Source organism: Taurulus bubalis (assembly GCF_910589615.1).
Source record: "Taurulus bubalis genome assembly, chromosome: 18".
Classification (NCBI taxonomy): Eukaryota; Metazoa; Chordata; class Actinopteri; order Perciformes; family Cottidae; genus Taurulus; species Taurulus bubalis.
In genome coordinates, this window is record NC_136606.1 from 4,607,148 (window position 1) to 4,625,370 (window position 18,223).

The 18,223-nt window shown below is 46.7% G+C and overlaps 1 protein-coding gene across 1 annotated transcript in view; it reads left to right on the forward strand.

Annotated features, from left to right (window-relative positions):
* Positions 1 to 1,538: 1,538 nt before the first annotated feature.
* LOC306750629 (cadherin-6-like) overlaps positions 1,539 to 18,223 on the forward strand; it is a gene marked incomplete at both ends in the record, with an annotated part of 28,987 nt that continues 12,302 nt past the window's right edge. The window contains 4 exons of the mRNA XM_079234092.1: positions 1,539 to 1,778; positions 10,424 to 10,718; positions 13,290 to 13,409; positions 17,666 to 17,833. Of these exons, the coding sequence (XP_079090218.1) occupies positions 1,539 to 1,778; positions 10,424 to 10,718; positions 13,290 to 13,409; positions 17,666 to 17,833 (823 nt within the window). The remainder of the gene's footprint in view (positions 1,779 to 10,423; positions 10,719 to 13,289; positions 13,410 to 17,665; positions 17,834 to 18,223) is intronic.

Genomic DNA, 18,223 nt, shown 5'->3' on the forward strand with positions numbered 1-18,223 from the left:
GGAGGAGCGTTGCAGACGCTCCCCAGCGGACCCCGCTGATAACCCCTCCTACCGAAACCCCAGCCCAGGAACAGTGGAGGCCTGGATATCGGCCAGCCGGGGAGGAATAATGGGAACAAAAGCAGAATGCATGGCCTTCTTTCTCATTCTTTTTCCACCCGTCCTTCCCTTCCTCCTCCTCCTCCTCCTTCACCACCACCGCTCTGTTCCTCTTGTTCCGTTCCCTTCAAACGTTTGCCAGCAACATTCTGCGTCGGCCTTTGAGAGGGCGAGAGGAGAATAAAGAGAGAGAAAAGAGAGAGGGGAGATGGGTGGGAGAAATGATTGAGAGGCGGAGAGCGGGAGATATCCTCACTGCCCACGTCAGTTCCCTCTTCTCCGCCGTTTGCAAACAGTCATTTTGTTCAGTATCTTTACTCTGATCTTAAGGTAATAAACTGGGGTTGACATTGCCCAGGGTCTCCACTGGCATTCTGCTGGGTCCGATAACAAAGTGTGCCGAAGCAGATTGTTCAAAAAGATAGACTGGGCCCGCTGCACGTTGAGCCCGGCGCTCCATTAGATGTTGATTCAGGGGCTTAATGCAGATAAAGTGTGCTGAAAAACATGTGAGCCAATACCCGGGTGTGTAATATTGCTAATCCCATATTTATCAGGTCGGGCAGCACTCAGCCCGCCAATCAATCAGATGACTGACAGTCAACATACATCCGAGCGTGTGCACATGAATGTATATCAGGGCTTGTGAGGACGGACGGACGGACGTATGTGTGTGTGTGTGTGTGTGTGTGTGTGTGTCAGATTTCAGATCTGCTCTCCAGCTCTTGCCTTTTATCTGTCTGCATGTCTGGTTTTCACCAGTACAGAGATGCTTGATTTTGACAAAAAAAAAAAAGAAGAAGAAGAAAAGTCATTATTATCTCGATTATTCAACACGGCTGACTTTTGGAAACATCGTGCATTTAGAAAGAACCTTTTGCCGCCTGCACTTTAAAGTTAAATGCATCAATCTGAGGCACAGATGAAGAGGCGGTGAAGAACTGTGTGCCTTAGGAAACGATACATCACGAGCGCATTGGCTGTATAGATGATGACTCTTTTATTGTTTCTCATTCCTTGTTTACAGTGTGTGTGTTCACGGTTTACTTATTTTTCTTCATTTGTGTGCTTCCACTGGATTAATAGAGTTTTTTATTAACACAAAGCACATCTCGAGGAGTTCATTTTTCTTTGCAGTGGACTCAATTTAACGCGTACTGCATCTTCAGAGCCTGACCCCGCTCTGAGTTGGTTCGGGAAACAAAATAAAAGTAATCGCCGCCTCCACTCCCAGTATTGACGCTCCTCTTTTCTCTGTAAATGTTCCAGGTGCTGTTCTTCCGCCCCATGTGAGCCTGAGGAGCCCTTTCCCCGCTTCGCTAGATCACAGCATGTGGACCGACCCGACACTCTGACCAGGAACCACCGGGACGCGGGCCTCTGAGCGCGGGGTGGGGGGGCGGGGGAAGAAGACAGAAGGTCGTGGCGGCGCGGCCACCATGGACAGGAGGAAAGTCTGCGTGCTGATGGCGCTGTGGGCCGTGGCCCACCTCGGCTCTCCGGGCCACGGGCTCAGGGCCCTGCGGAGGACTACGGGGGGGCGGAGGGGGTCCGCGGCGGGGCTGACGGGACAGGACGCCAACGGGTTGCCGCTCCGGCGCTCCAAGCGCGGCTGGATGTGGAACCAGTTCTTCCTGCTGGAGGAGTACACCGGGACGGACATGCAGTACGTCGGGAAGGTAAGCGGCTCGCTTTTCCTCATTCGGCGACGCACAGAAACCAAATGCACACACAATAACCACACGAGGGCCGGCACTACATGAACACACTTTAAAAAAAGCTTCCTTTACATGTCTGTTGTCCTCAAGCGACCACAGTCTTTCGCCACAGTCGGCTGGGAAGCAAAGCTTACACGTCTGCAGGGAGACTGGTCTGGTCGGGCTGGTAATCTAGTTTGTTTATTCTTTGATCCAATCATTTCCTGACTGATGTGCTTTTTGTTTTTTTGTTTTTTTTAGGCAAATGTCTTGCGGGGCTGACGTCTGATGTAAATCATCGACCTGAACTAAGACGTTTAGAACTGTGTTCAGCTGGTTTTGTTGGTTTCTCCTTTAACTAACTCTGCATGAGTGGAAAAGGTTTCTATTTATCTAGTCTGACCTGTGCAAACTAGCTGTTTTCAAGAAGGTTCAGGTGTCTCAAGGATGCCGATGCACAGTGAAATCCCTCATAAACTGGAAAAAATTAAAGGAACAGTAGCCCCAAATATGGCATGTTTTGAAGTTAAATGCAGCTTGTAAGTTTGTAGCCGGTGCATCAACTCCACAGCTTCCAGCCTCCTGCATCCCTCTCCCTCATCCTGTGTGTTGTCCTCAATGTTCCAGTTTTTGTTTTGGAGCCACAGTCCACACAACACAACCTGAACTTTTCACATTTAAAAAAAAGTTGCTCTATGTTTTTGTATGGTGCTCATTATGTACTGTTTTGTCAATACATATTTATGAAGACAGATTTCCCCTTTGAATCCTCCCCATCCATCAATCCAAATGAATGCACATTCCACCAGATATTCTTTTATTTGCATACTACGGTCACACCAAAAAAAAAAAATCTGAATTTGCGACTATTTAGAAAACAGTTGGTTTCTACTCTACTACGGGTGGGAGGGGCTTACTGTGCCCTTTCCTCAGCAGCATAACGGCTGTCTAGTAAACACAACTGTCCGTTACCAACTCAAAGATCGGCACTTTAATGAGACGCTTCCAAATAAATAACTCTCCGAGAAGCAGCCCGTCAACGGAGAGTCGGCTGGCGCTCACGTATCAGACTTCCATCCGTCCGTCCTGCAGGCTTCGTCCGATATATATTGTTGTGCCTGCTGCTGTCGGCTCTGCGGTCCCTTCCCCTCAACATCAAGCCGTCCCAGAGCCGGGACGTCTCGCCCTACAGTCAAAAACTGTACAAGAAGACAGGCCAAATAATGCTTGCTTTACATGCAGCGGAAGTCAAGATATCAGTCTCCTCTTGCAACCTACTGTAATTGAGGAGATTGTGAAGCGTCGCGGCAAGGTCAGGACGGCTGAGGGGGAAGAAAGGCGGTTTTGTGCGAGCGGCTGAATGGAGCCCCGGCGCTTTGCATTCCTCTCGCGCGTCCGCGGAGGATAGAGTCATCCAGCCAAATGAGATCCCGCAACATGCGTCCTCCCCGAGCGATGGGGTCGACTTTCAAGCCACCGCGGTCTAAAAGGATTACCACGGCAGCAAATACGAGAGAGAACAAAACAAAAAAAAAGTTGAAAAGAACCACCCCACAAAAAAAATAAAATAAACCACACACACACGCACACACACACGCACGCGCGCAAAGTGAATGAAGATCAGAAGTAAGTACCGAGCGCGATCAAACCACTTTGGCTTCACAGAGTGGTGATTGATGTGCCAGTCGTCCTTTTAGCTTGTAAAATGACTAATAGCGAGAGAAGAATGGATTATCTGAGTGTGGTACACTTAGAGAGCCAGAGGCTGCGGCCTGAGAGCCTGTCTCCTGAAGATGCCATTAAGGCATCAACCCTTCCAGCGCCGCGCTTAATCATGACTCTGGGCGCGTGTTGTCTCCCCCCCCTCCCCCCACCTCCCCCCCAAGTACATGCAGCTGGGAGCGCCTCCTCATTGTCAGCTCACTAGCCGGTTGTCACACGGGATCGCGGCTTTATCTGATTGCAATTACTGTTTGTTTATTGCTTGATAAAGTGCACCGCCATGAATGACCCCCGAAACGGAAGGAAGAGCTTCTTCTTTTTGAGTTCGAGGCTTTAAAATAAAACAAACATGGAGAGCAGCCATCTGTGTCGTCAGGTGGAGGCCGCGCTCTCACAATGTGTAGAAGAAAAGAGTGAAGAAGAAGAAGAGGAGGAAAACTCACGCAGAAAACACAAAAGGGAAAGCTTTTGTCGCTGCAAGCGGCTTGGTGGCAACCGGAGAACACAGCATGGAGCAAAAGCACTTTTGTTAGTGGTGGGGGAGAAAAAAATGAATTGGAAATAACACAATGGCAGGTTATTATAAACAAGGGAGCAGCTCTTGACACAGTAAAAGATAGAATGATGAAACTACACTTGAATTACAGCATCCCGTCTCTAGTTATTTGGTAAACTCAACCCCCCCCCCCCCCACCCTTCCCCGCTTTTTTTGTTTTTTCTTCTTCATTCTTTTCTCGACGGCTTTATCGAGTTGTGAAGTGCGAACAAATGAAAGTTTAATCTTTCCTGAACAAAAGCAGTCAGGAACAGGAAGGAATTAAGGGAAGCGATCGAGATGAAGGAGGGTGTGTGTGTGTGTGTGTGTGTGTGTGTGTGTGGCTCGCTGTGGAGCTGGTTGGCTGATGATCTTGCTAATCTCGCTGTATTGGCCAATGATTTTTTTTCCTCTCTCTTTTCCTGCAAGAGGGGAATCGCACATTGCCTCTCTCATTAGCAGGCGAGCCGCATGCGGGCCTCGCAGGGCCCGGGCTGTCACTGGGGGAAGAGAATGTTTGTTTATTTCATTATTTCCTGGTTTACCAAAGGGCACACATCCACTGAAAATGGTTAATGGCCTGTGGTTTAGGAGTGTTTGTGCTGTACTATCATATCTCATAAAGTATTTACAGCCCCTGATAGGCCCCAGTGGTTCTGGGTCTGCTGGGTAGAGTCCTCAACGCAGTCCCTAGCAAGAACACACACACACACACACACACACACACACACACACACACACACACACGTCTGCAACACTAGCCTCCAGTAATGGGCGGGAAATCAGAGGAAAGACACACACAAAAAAAGGCAGATGAACGCCGACATAATATTCTGCCCAGTCCTGCATGACTCAGCGGTTGAGGCGACCTGGGGGAAGGACTCCAGCGTCTTATGGCAGCCGAGTGGAAAGGTGCAGGGATCTTTTTCTGTGTTTGTTTGTGGGGGGTTGGAGGGATTTTTGCCCCCCCCCCCGATTACCAGCTGCTCACCTTGGCAAAGAGGCGAGGAGCTTGCAATATGGCAGAGGCCCGGCTGTCCCGGCGCCTCGGCCTCCAGCGGCGACCCGGAGCACACGTTGGCCGTGTTTGTTGATTAGCCGATAAGTTTCTCTCCCGCTTGTGCGACCGGGAGGGGGCGACTTCAATTATGCTCCCTTTCTCCTTTCGGTGTGATGAGGTCATGCGGCGCCGACGCCCGGCAAACATCTGTCTGACAACGTGGCGGAGGGGAGCGATGTCTGAGCGAGATACGCCGACATCGCCGATTGTTTCCGCGCTATCGCCCGCCCACTGCTGTTTCTAACACCTGTTGCTTCTGTCGGGGGGAGATTAATTGATTTTCTATCATCAAACATGCTGCGCTGGTCTCTGCACGCGATAGTCAGCTGACCAGGTTTCACTCCGAAGAGATATGACGGCAAAGCGAGGCTGGAGCTGAAATATCTCTTTGCCCAAATCAGTCAAATTATTATAAAATGTAAATGTAAAGTCTTTTTTTTTTGTCATTTAATTATATTTTCTGTATTTTTTAAAAGCCTACACAATGGTCTAAACATTTTATTTAAAGCCTTTGAAGCCTTTTGTCATCTGTATTTATTTATTTTTAATCTGCACACCAAAGAATCCCAACGTCACAAACTAGTTACTTTCCAAATTTGAACCATAAAAACGTTCTTCAAAGAAAAAGTATTTTTATGATATTTTAGCTTACATTCCACTTGTCAATGAAAAAGAACTTTCCTTGAGAATTTTCCCCAAATCTACATATATTTGTTATATATACAGTATGTATATCAATACAATGGCTGCATCTAAAAAAGAAGAAGATGAGTAACGCAGGTTGTTGCACTAGCTTTTGAATTTTCTATATTATAATATTTTTTCTACACAATAAAAACGTTTTTTTTTTTTCTGTGTTATAATATCAAAATAAATTGTGAGCCTGAAATAAATATCAGTATCAGCCTTAAAAGGTCACCATTTACAGTGTGTGCATCACTGTGCCCTGTAAACAACCTCTCAGGCTGTTAAAACACACAAATACACTGAGGATGACCTCGGCTGCAACGCCCCGCAGCAAAGTGAATGCAAACCAATGAAAAAAAGGCTCGTAATGAAACGATAACATGCTGGAAATTATGCATGGGACACGAAGCAAAAACAACAAAAATAGACGTCAGATGTCCACAAGAGAGAAATATATGTTAACTGACATTTTCACCTTTAAGTCTCTGCAGCTCTGACCACATATCTCAAGTTTACACATCAACAGGCATTTGATAGGCTATTTCTGTGCACAGTCTGAGGCTACCATCTGGCTACATAGAAGGCAGCCAGTTCTCTACAGGCCGGGACACAAGGCCTTAAAGGCTAACTGGCTAATTGCCCCAAGCAGCCCATTTCCAGAGCCATCTTTTTTGGATCACTCGAGTGATGCACAAACGGCGGCCAGATCGAGTCTGCGCTAACATTTGCTGCACTTGAAGCTGATTAATTTCACAAACAAAGACAGCTCGCTGCTAAGTTCTCACACACAGATGTCTGATGAGAACCACTTCACGTCTCTGCCCACTTCAAACTGGAAGATGAGGCACGTGAAAAATCGTCTCCAGTGAAAAAATGGCAACCGTTGGAGGTTTTTATGGTATCAATCTGCAGAGAAGGCTAATTGAGTGGAAGGTTTTGAGATATATAGCACGTCATTGGTGGTATAATGGTTCGAGTGCATGCTCAATAGTTTGCCTCGCAGCGGATTCACTGCAGAGAAATCTTTGCGAGTCATTTCTTTCTTACATATGTGAGAATTCTTTCCCAATTTTGCCGATAAAAATCTGCGATTGAGTGCAACAACTTCCCTTGATCTTTTGCCACTCGAGATAACGACGTAGCATTTTCAGAGAAAAAAACAAACACTTTCTGTTGTGAACAGTTTGAAATAGTGTGTCACTTGTTTTGAAGGAAGCGAGGAATAGGAATAGTTTGACATTTTGGTAAATAGGTTTTAGGGAGTTGAAAGGAATGACATTACTCTACTGTACCGTAAATATGAGGCTTCCACAGGCTACCTGTTAGCTTAGCGTAGCCGTCTCTAAATGTCACAAAAGAGTACCAGCACATACTAGGAAAAAAAGAACAGATGTTCTACCCAAAATCATCTGCTTCTGAAGAGTTTTTCAGGGTTCTTTTTGAAACCCTTGGAATATAAAAAGGTTCCTGGTAGAACCGCCTGGGTGGGTTTTTAGACGAAACCCGTAAACTCTTTCCACTGAAAGTGTTCCTTCAGGAACCTTCAAAAAAGGTCCTACCAGGAACCAAAAAGGGTTCTCCTATGAGGACAAGCCAAAGAACCCTACATGGTTCCAATTGGCACTGCTATTTTTAACATTAACATATTCATGCTACGCTAAGCTAACTAGCTGCTGTCTGTAGCCTTATATTTACTCATCAGAATCAGCTTTATTGGCCACATTTACACACACATGGAATGTGTCTCCGGTTATACGTTGCTCTTACACACAATAAACAGGATGAATATAAAAAAGACATTAAAGACAACAGTAGTCAAAAAATGTGCAAGTAGTGCAGATGGAGGAGTTAACTGTTCATCCGAGTGACGGCCAGTGGAGAGAAGCTGTTCCTGTGTGTAGTGGTGTTGGCCTACAGTGCTCAGTGGTATCGAGTTACTACTTTAGCATATATATATATATATATACATATATATATATATAACCCAACATGCCAAACTATTCCTGTAAGAAATCGAGGCCTTTAGGCCGCTTTTCCAGACAGAATGACTTGATAAGATGGAGATTATTTTTGTCCTCTTCCTTCACAAAAGACCAAAAGTCCCGGTGTTAATGCACATGGCGTCATGTTCTTTGCCTTTTTATTTTTTTTAATTTTTTTTTACGATTTGGTACCATAGGAGGGCAAAGGAGAAAAGGCGAGCTATCGACGTGCCCGAGCTTGGCGGTGACCGTACTGAATGCACATGTGGCTTTCTCCGCTCCCCCTGTGACAGTTTAATTGTATTTTCGATATAAATTGATCAAAAGGCCATTGTGAATGCACGTTGGGCTGCCACATTGATTTCCGGGAGAGGTTTTTTTTTCTCCCCCTCTTAATTTGAGTTGAAGAGCTGCAGTAAATTCTCCTCTCCAGCTAGGTGGGCAGCTGGGAGGGACGGGGTCACTGCAGCAGGCGCCGGAGTTCGATACTCCGAGATGCCTTGAAACATCCTTCAGGGGAGGCGAGGAGGAACTCTTCAGGAGCACAAGATCTCTCTGTTTCCATAGAAATGACAGCCGACACAGCACATGTCACACGGTCTATCTGGCGTCTCAGCCCAGAAAGGAGAGGACTCAGCGGTTATTAACTGAATTGTCGTGCCGGCAGAGATAGGCGGCTTGATAGACAATCATAGAAAAGGTCATTGCGGCTATAACAGCGGGAGAAAGATAATAATGTTGAAGTGGATTGTTTTCAGCCGACCGAATCTCTGTTGGAGGCACGTACTGTAAAGCGGAATAGAAAACAAATAAAAATCTGCAGGATGTTCTCCTGGCTTGGTGAGACAGAGAAGAAAAATAAAATAAAAAATTGGATTGTTTTGACCAGACTTCGAGTGGGTTAATGAAACAGTGCTCCGCTCTCCATCCTAATCCGAAGATGCTGAAGTTCTGCAACACACACTCCGACTGGCTCGGTTTGACACACAGAGAAAGGAATGAAAACAGTTTTCCACCAGCATTCAAGCAGGCGAACAAAATAGTGTTAAAGATGCTAATCCACAAAGCTGTTCGTCGCGCGCGTGCCAGCTTTGCCCTGATATAACAGCATGAATTAGTAAAGCTCCCGAGCACCTGGGATGAAAAGCTTTTTAATATATGATGAGAAGGGAGACTTTGCAGCGTCGCTCCCACGTGACCCAGCTGAAAAAAAAAAAACGCACAATATCCCCCCTCAGTCTGTCCACCGGCGGAGCCAAGAGGGAAGCGCGTGTCGACGCGACGACGTCCAAAAAAGGAGAATAACGCTTTCAGACTTGCGGGATAACGAGGTGTCAACCGCAGAACCACCAGCGCACGAGTGGAACATTCACATGGCGTTCACGTGCCCTCTTTTATTTTGCCCTTTGCCTCCCCGCCTGCAATTATTAGTATGTCCTTGGTTATTAAAAGAGGGTAAAGAGGAAGTGGGCAGGCGAGCAGTGGGAGGGGGAAACGACTGGACCCGCTTTTGATGAGTTCTGTGAGATAAATATGTTGGGGATGGGGGGGGATTTGGCCGTGGAATTAAAATGTCAGCGCATGCTAAGCTGCTGTTCATGCAGAAAAAAAAGGAAAAAGAAATTAGAGAGAGAGCAAATCATAATGAGGAGCTCCACACACAGACGAGTGGACTCTGGTGGTCCTCTGGCATGTCGGTCATGATGCTGATCCATCAGGGATTGGCAGGCGGCGGCGGCGGCGGTGGACGTGCGCTCGCTCACGCTGGTGCTTCACAGACTTTTGACCCACCGGCATTCTGTTTTACAGCACTGTGAAAATGCCACCGTGGGCCTGCGGTGAAAAAAAAAAAAAAGCATGATGACAACCTGCATGCAACAATACCAGCGAACGCAACATTTATAAGCTCTCCGGCTCTGTGTGTGTGTGTGTGTGTTTGTTTTTCTTGGCAGGATGTGAATCTCACAGAGACGAGGTGAAGCCACGAATGTGTGTCGGGATGACAGTTTACTAAAGATGATATGAATCTGTTAAATAACATCAAAGCTGTCAGTGTGTCTCTGCCAAAGGCCCAGATTGGTCAGATCATTCATATGCGCGCGGCGTTTCAGAGAGACTTTAAGTGGAAAACTGGGATTCTACTTTGAAATGTGATATTTGTTGACATCTTTGGTACAAAGTGCTTATTGCGAGGATGTGTGTGTGTGTGTGTGTGTGTGTGTGTGTGGGTGTGTTTCTTCTTTTTTCGCTCTGCACTTCTCAAAGATCAACTGCCAATCAAACAGTGCAGCCAGCGCTGTGATGTTTTTTCCTTTCTTGGACTTTGAGTCGATGACGTGTCTGTTCGCTCTGGCTATTTTCTGCTCATGCCGACGCGGAGATCTCTCCCTGCTCAGAGCGCGCTGACACTCGCTGTTCATAAGAGCACATTAAGCAAATGTGAAAGCTTCCATCCACCCAAGTTTGAATCTCTCTGCTGTGCTATAATAATTAGCAATAGAGAGCTCCAAAGTGGAAATGTATTAATGCGAAAATGCCACAGACTGTTGCTTGAAATTGTTGTTTTCTGTGCTGCAGGTATCCACGCTATTATATTGTATACATATATTTAATATTGTGTGTTTATTTTTTTTTGTCACAGCTTCACTCTGACTCGGATCGCGGAGACGGGAGCGTGCGGTACGTCCTCACGGGGGAGGGGGCGGGGTCCCTCTTCAAGATAGACGAGAACTCGGGGGACATCCACGCCACCAAGAGGCTGGACCGCGAGGAGAAGGGCTACTACATCCTCCACGCCAAGGCCGTCAACCGCCTCACCAACGAGGCCCTCGAGGGCCAGTCCGAGTTCGTCATCAAGATCCACGACATCAACGACAACGAGCCCCGCTTCACCAGGGACCCCTACATGGCCAGAGTCCCCGAAATGTCCGACATCGGTGAGTTGCTGCAGGACGGCGGGGAGGGGGGGGGGGGGGCGGAGTCACTGGCGTGCAGCGGGACGGGGAAACGATAGGCGGGGCACGTGCAAAAATAAAACTCATCTTAAAAAGCACATTTAATAGAAAAAAGTTAAAGTAGAATATGAGTAGAATACAAGTTACAGTGGAAGAAGTAGCAACTAGCAGTTTTACTAGTTTTTTTTGTTTTGTTTACTTTGATGTAATATTTAATTAATAATGGACGGTTTATTTAATAGAACATCGTTTTGATTTGGGAGATTCCTCTTTGACCTTCACCTTCACGTCAAGGTCTGAAGACTCCGAGGTGTGGGTGAAAGCTCTGGAGGAAGTTTTAGCGAATCGACCTTGAGTTAATAATTTTTGGTCAAATCATTTTTGGAAATCATTAAATATTACATGAGTTTCTTTGAGGAGCAACTTGCTGAGTTTAGACTGTAGAATTGTTCACTAATGCGGGTCACCACAAGTAAACATGCAGCTTTTCTCCACCCCTGAGATATTATACAGGGAAATTAATTGAATGAGTTAATAGATAAAAAAAAAAAGACAGATTAGAAATTGTATCATAACAATAATAACACACGAATGAAAATAATGAAATAAAGAAATAATCAGTGATAATAGGCTTTGTGTGCACAGAAGGCTGAGAGAGTTGCATTTAGTACGTTAAACCGTACATATTGATCATGAAACACACAATAATTAAGTGTTTACTGTGTGTGTGTGTGTGTGTGTGTGTGTGTTAGCGGCTGGGTAAAAAGGCTTATGATTCAAATAGGATAGAGATGTTGTAAAATGCCATTCTTCCTGGATCAATGGGACTTTATCAATCATAATAACGACGCAGACCCAACAAAGAGACTAATTAAATGAGACTAGCAGCTGATTTACGACCGGAGAATAAACAAGGTAAAGCATCTCCGTGTGACGATGCTCAGCACTGGGTGCAGATTATCTTTTTAAATACAGTACCGTATTTATTAAAACGGTATTTCATTTAATTACCGGCATATTTCAGCTGCAGTGAGTCTGCAGAGTCAGCAGAGTGTCTCAGGCGGCGCCCTCCGCTCTCCTCGTCCTATCACTAGGCACCGAATTAAACTTTAATTCGCCGTGCACTTTGGCTGCGGCTCTTAGTCTGAAAAGTACATAGTGGCCTCATGAATATAGATAAACAATGCAAAAAAAAAGAGGCTGCTAATCAATACTTGCATGAACACACGGTTTAAACTGCGTGTGTTCTGGTTCTGCGGGGGCCCGAGGGACGCCGGCCCTGCAGCCCCGGACATGTGACAGAGTTGTCACTTGGTTCAGCAACCCCAAGAGACAGAGAGGCCGGCACTTATCTAAGGCCAGCGCGGGTGCCCATGGCAACAACCGAGGTGTGATGTCACCGCTCGGCAGAGCATGTGTTCACGAGTGACTGCGTCGCGGCGCCGGCCCTTTAAATGTGACAAACACTTTGAGTTTTTCATTGTCGTCTCACGGCTCTGACATTCTTCGCTCTCGGACTTTTTCGCGACCCGTCCCCTTTTTTGACAGCCGAGAGCGGTTACAGTCGACCCCATTTAGCCCCGCCCCCGCCCCACAAAAAAAGAAAAAGAAGCTGCGATTGTTCCCGACTTGTTTTGTCAGAATATTATTTCTTCTCAAAAAGCTTAAAGTCGGCCGATGAGATGGCTGATGTGGATCAGTGATATTTTCTAAAAAGCCGCCATGTCAGAAAAGCCTCTTTGAGTCTAATTCCCTAGTTAAAGGTATTAGCCAGCAAGGTTGGGTGAACTTGCTCAGGAACCCTCTCGAACTGTCACTTACACCAAATCAGACAGCCGTGGTCTATCTCTCTCTATCTCTCTTTTTGCTTCTCCGGTCTTCCGATTTCTTTGCCTCCATCCATACGGATGACATTGATTCCTAGAGAAGGAGTGAAACTCTCCTCTCGCCGCCCGTACAGATCACAGCCGACGTCGAATTCGAGAACTTCCGTGGGGTCGTTAACCCCTTGTATCGCGCGATGCTATATTTATGCCGCTTTGCCATTAAATATTTCTACTCAATTAATTTCCCCCTGCATGTAATGAGGCACCGCTTGGCCCCGCGAGGCGCCATTTGGGAGGTAGCACTTGGCTACCCGCTTCCCTTTGTTCCACTGAAATGTGGACTTCATCCCCTCTTCTGGAAGAGGAAATGGATCACATCAGATGTTTTGGCTTCTCAAACACCTCCAGGTCTGTGGATACGCTAATAGGCTTTCTTGGGGGTTTCGCAGTGAGAAACAGAGAGATATGCTTAGAAAAATACATTAGGACTTATCGATTAGCCGCGAAAATCAATCGTGTATACGGGCGTAAGTGGCCCGAGGATAACGATCGGTCTGCGTAATGCAAAGGGACAGAAATGATCAGTCATATTCTGTGAGCGCGGTCGGGAAGAAGACGCGACACCTCATCAGAAGGTGCATCAGCCTGACCAATTATCCAGCGGGGCCATTTTCATCAGCATTGAAGAGTTGATCGAATCTTTTTCTTTTCTTCCCCCCCCTCACAGGAACATCTGTGATCCAGGTGACGGCCACCGACGCGGACGATGCCACGTACGGCAACAGCGCCCGGCTGGTGTACAGCATCCTGGAGGGGCAGCCGTACTTCTCCGTGGATCCAGAAACCGGTCAGTGGAAAGTTCAACGTCCACCCCCCCAAAAAAATGATGCGCATGGCTTTCTAGAAGTGACCGTCTGCATCCAGCATGCAGAATCAAGTACAACGTCTCTTGATGTGATGAAACACATCCAAATGACTTTTAGTGCACTTGAATATATGATACATTCCCATGTGTTGTATCAAAATATGCAGGAAAAGCTCAGCTCGCTATATGATGAGGCACCAATTGCCCTAAGGCACTGTGTAAAGACATAATTTGGCCTTAAAGCAAAAAAATGGAAGTCCGATTTGTGAAATTCTTCAAATCTCTTGTGAAAACCTGCCTTTACTCATGTGGATGGACTGTGTTGGGGATTGAAATTGGTTCACCAAAGTCTTAGGCTCACACAATAAGTTGAGATGTTCACAGTGTTGAGATCTTTCCGGCTCAGCAGCAGCGAACGTAGACGTGTTCGTCCTTCATAATCAAGAGATCTTTGTTCATCTTGTTCCAAAACGTAGCGCCAAGAAAAGAGAGGCAGAGATTATAATGTCTCCTCAGTGGACCAGCATGCACTGCAGCCACAAAGGATGTTTGCTTCCTGACTGTGTGCACTTCTTCTTCAGAAGAAGAAGAAAGTCTTTCATCCTTCACCTACTCATGTAGCCCGCAAGTTTACACCCTTTTTTGTCTGGAGGTGGCCATTCCGCAGGAGACGTAACAAATCACTGACACTAAACTGTGAGCAGGAGGCGAAGCTGAGCTTTCACCAAGAAAAAGGAAATTACAACAATTTATCACAAAATTACCCCCCTGGAATGCTCGAGCGTCCCGTTTGAACCGGATCAAGAGCGGCGACTCGCCTGCCTGACGGGTTGGGTCGGGTCGGGTTGGGTTGGGTCGGGTTGGGTCGAGATGGGATGGGTTGGGTCGGGTCGAGATGGGTCGGGTCTGGTCTGGTCTGGTTGGGTCGGGTTGGGTCTGGTCGGGTCTGGTCGGTTTGGGTCGGGTTGGGTCTGGTCGGGTCTGGTCGGGTCAGGTTGGGTTGGGTCGGGTCTAGTCTGGTCTGGTTGGGTCGGGTTAGGTTGGGTCTGGTCGGGTCTGGTTGGGTCGGGTGGGTCTGGTTGGGTCGGGTCGGGTTGGGTCGAGATGGGTCGGGTCTGGTTGGGTCGGGTTGGGTTGGGTCGAGTTGGGTCGGGTTGGGTCGAGTTGGGTCGGGTTGGGTCGGGTTGGGTTGGGTCGGGTTGGGTCGAGTTGGGTCGGGTTGGGTCGAGATGGGTCGGGTCTGGTTTGGTCTGGTCGAGTCGAGATGGGTTGGGTTGGGTCGGGTCTGGGTTGGGTTGGGTCTGGTTGGGTCGGGTCTGGGTTGGGTTGGGTCTGGTCTGGTTGGGTCGGGTTGGGGGGGATTTGTAGAAGGACGAGTGGCAAATCACCAACCCCAAAAATGTAGCCGCTTGCTAGTTTTAATCATTAATGTGCGCTTTGGAACACATCCCGCTCGTGTCTTAAACAAAAGGGAAACAACGACCAGAAATAAATAAATAAAAAAGCCATTTGCAGATTAGCGCAGGGATTAACAGTAATATGGTTTATCCCACATGTGGTATGTAAGCTGACATCCCCTCTTTCACAAAGACATGCCTGGACATCGCATTATAAGCAGGATTGTGTTGTTCTCCTCCTCTGTGTGTTTGTGTGTGTGCATTGTCGTCATTAAGCAATAACAAAGGTAGACGGGGATTCAAAGCGCCATAAAGCCGCCGCACGCGTGTGGAAGATAAATCGTGCAAAAAAACAAAAGAAGTTGCCTGCGTTTTCCTTTCTGCCACACGTTCTGTACGGGAGGGAGCGAGGAGCAAAGGTGGAGGGCCGCGCCCGTCTGATCCGACTCTGAGTGATGCGCCTCATCCTCCTTCCCCATTGTTTGATGTGCAATGAATCATCTCTTCACACTGGGAGCGATGGTGTTTGTCAAAGCAGTTTATTTGGGGTGAACTTTGGGGTTTTTCATCTTTATTCTCTGCCTCCCTCTTCAAATTAAAACGTGTAATAGCAGACAGGATTTAAGAACCGGCTCTGGTGGGAGATGGAGCGCACCTTTTTGAATGCGCTGCCAATTACCGTTTCACTCAGTCTCTCCGTCCCGACTCCGAAACCGGAGAGATCTGACGAGATCGGAGGAGCGAGAGCAAACCGCTTGAAAAAGGCGGGAACGTTAGCGGAGTCTTAATTCCAAAGAGGAGATCAATGATGCCGAATGCATCTGGAGGCAACTTAAAGGGACACGCCGCGGCTTTTAGGGCCCTCTGGTCCACTTCAATTGAAATCACAAGGACGCAGACGCCACCATGCTGGTCCCGGAGAGGACTGACCTTTCAGCAATATAATGTTCCTGGTGGTTTAATTATCTGCCCTGTCGATGCATGAGTCCAAAAAAAAAAGAAATATCATTAATTCAATACAGCTGAGGCTTATTTTAGGACAATTCCAGGTGATACAGTGATCTTTGAGATCTGCGTAGTCCACCTGTGGAAAAGGTTATGTCATCCGGCGGGGTTTGACTTTTGAGAAGGTTGTACACAAACCGGCACGGTTTTTAAAGATGAGCGTCGGAGCCGCACGTCATATTTATTGGCTCCGCTCACACCGAGGATGCTTATTGGGATCACACAGCTGCATCCGCTCAGAGGGGTCGCACTGCGGCCGACGACTGATCTCATTTTCAAAAACCCGGAGAGAGCCACGCGGACCCGCTTCTGTCTTGTTTATGGGCACAGGCGGGGTGGCAGGTCGACACAGAAGTGGATTACATCATCTGAAAGCCGGGACAGATTAAATCATTTACATTCATTTCAGATGCAGCTCAGCAGTGTGTGTGTGTGTGTGTGTGTGTGTGTGTGTGTGCAAAAGTGTTTCTATAGTCATAAATCAGAAAAGTGTGAAAGTTTTCAAGGGCTCCTAACATTCTGAAAGAGGTCTGCATGATGGCCGTTCCCCTTGAACTATTTTGTCTCAGATGTTGCAGCAATTTTGCAGGTGATACCATTTGTTGCACAGATTTCTTTCAAAATGGAACATTATTTTACCATAATGGTCAAGAAATCTCTCCAAAATACCAAATGAAGGCCCCGGAGGAAGAAGCAATGCTGTGATCTGGAATCAAAGACTTTTGCAAGAATTGCACATTTTTATTGTCTCAACAAACTCAGATACACTGAATAATCATATCATATGAATCGTTTGCACATATTACGGTTACCGTGCACCGCTATCATTACAGCTGCATGCACTGTGCAACCTGCTGTTCTTATTGAACATGCATTCTATTTACAGCACATCTGGATGCACTTTGCTGCCGTTTGCCCCTTGTGGTCGGATTGTGAACTGTAGCGGTGCTACTTACTCACTATAATAAATAATAAAGATGAATCAACTGTAATGCCATTTAAGAGTGAATGACTTTCAAAACCATTTCTAATTTGTAAAATAACTGATAAACTGCATATATTAAGATTGCCAGTTATATATATTTAGTTTGACCATAGATCAAAACATGAAAACACTTTAGTTTTCCAGTAGTTTAGACACTCGGCTGCAGTTGAGGGTCGACGAGGTGCTGAGCACGGCGCGTTCAGGGAACCGACGAGTAAAACGGACAAACAAGCTTCTCAAGAGTCCGTCTGGCCGAATAAACACAAAAGTGTTTAAAAGTTTTCATCAAGGTCAGATTAAACACCGTCAATTAAACATTGACAACATCTTTTAGGACCGCGGCTAATGATTATTTCTCTTTATCATCGATCAGTCTTCTAGATTGGTCTATTAATCATTTTGTCTATAAAAAAATAATAATCCCGGAGCCACAGGTTGTGTTTGACCTTCATGTCTGACCTTCAGATATTCGCTTTACTGTCGCACACAAAGCGAATAAAAGCAGCACAATCCCACGTTCTGAGAGCTGGAACAAGAGGATTTATGGCTTTTTTGGGGCTTAACAGAGGACGTAAACTATCCACTAAATACTAAAATATCCGCTGATTAATTTTGATCTTAACCGACTTCATCTTAAAAGAAGAAGAAAAAAACACCTTTGTTCATCCTGAAACACAACAAGATTCTTGTGAGTCCACAGATTGTGGAAGAGCCCTTGTGATTTTTGGCTGTGTGAACACACTTGACGAGGCGGTGAAATAAAATAACCAGATGGGCTTTCTTTCTTTCTTTCTTTCTTTTTATTAAAATAAAACTCCCACCTCTTAAATCAGTGCGTTTCCCCCCTGCAGGCCTGATCAAGACGGCGCTGCCCGGCATGGACCGGGAACTCAAGGAGCACTACCAGGTGGTGATCCAGGCCAAAGACATGGCCGGGCAGAAGGGCGGGCTCTCCGGCACCACCACGGTCAGCATCGCGCTCTCCGACGTCAACGACAACCCGCCGCGCTTCACAAAGAGTGAGTACACACACACACACACACACATAAAGCACCCCCCCCCCATCTGGTGTCGGTTTGGAAAATGAATTTGGATTATTGCGGCGATTTCTGGGTTTTGTGCGACTGAGGCGGGCCTCTTAAAGGCAGGGAATAATTAAATATAGAGCCATATGACGGAGCGGAGGGTCCTGCAAAGTGCATCAGATCAGCCCCGTAATCCCTATTAAATAAAGAGAGTACATTCACTGGTGTTTTATCTCCCCTGCTCTCTCCCTCTCTCTTTGTCTATCCGACTCTATTAAGTCTTTCTTCTGCTGCCTTTTACTCCGTAAAGCCCATGTTCTCAATTTAGTGCGCCGACCGTCCTTGGTGCGTTTTCTTTTCTTTTTGTCACTCGTCAATCCTCCT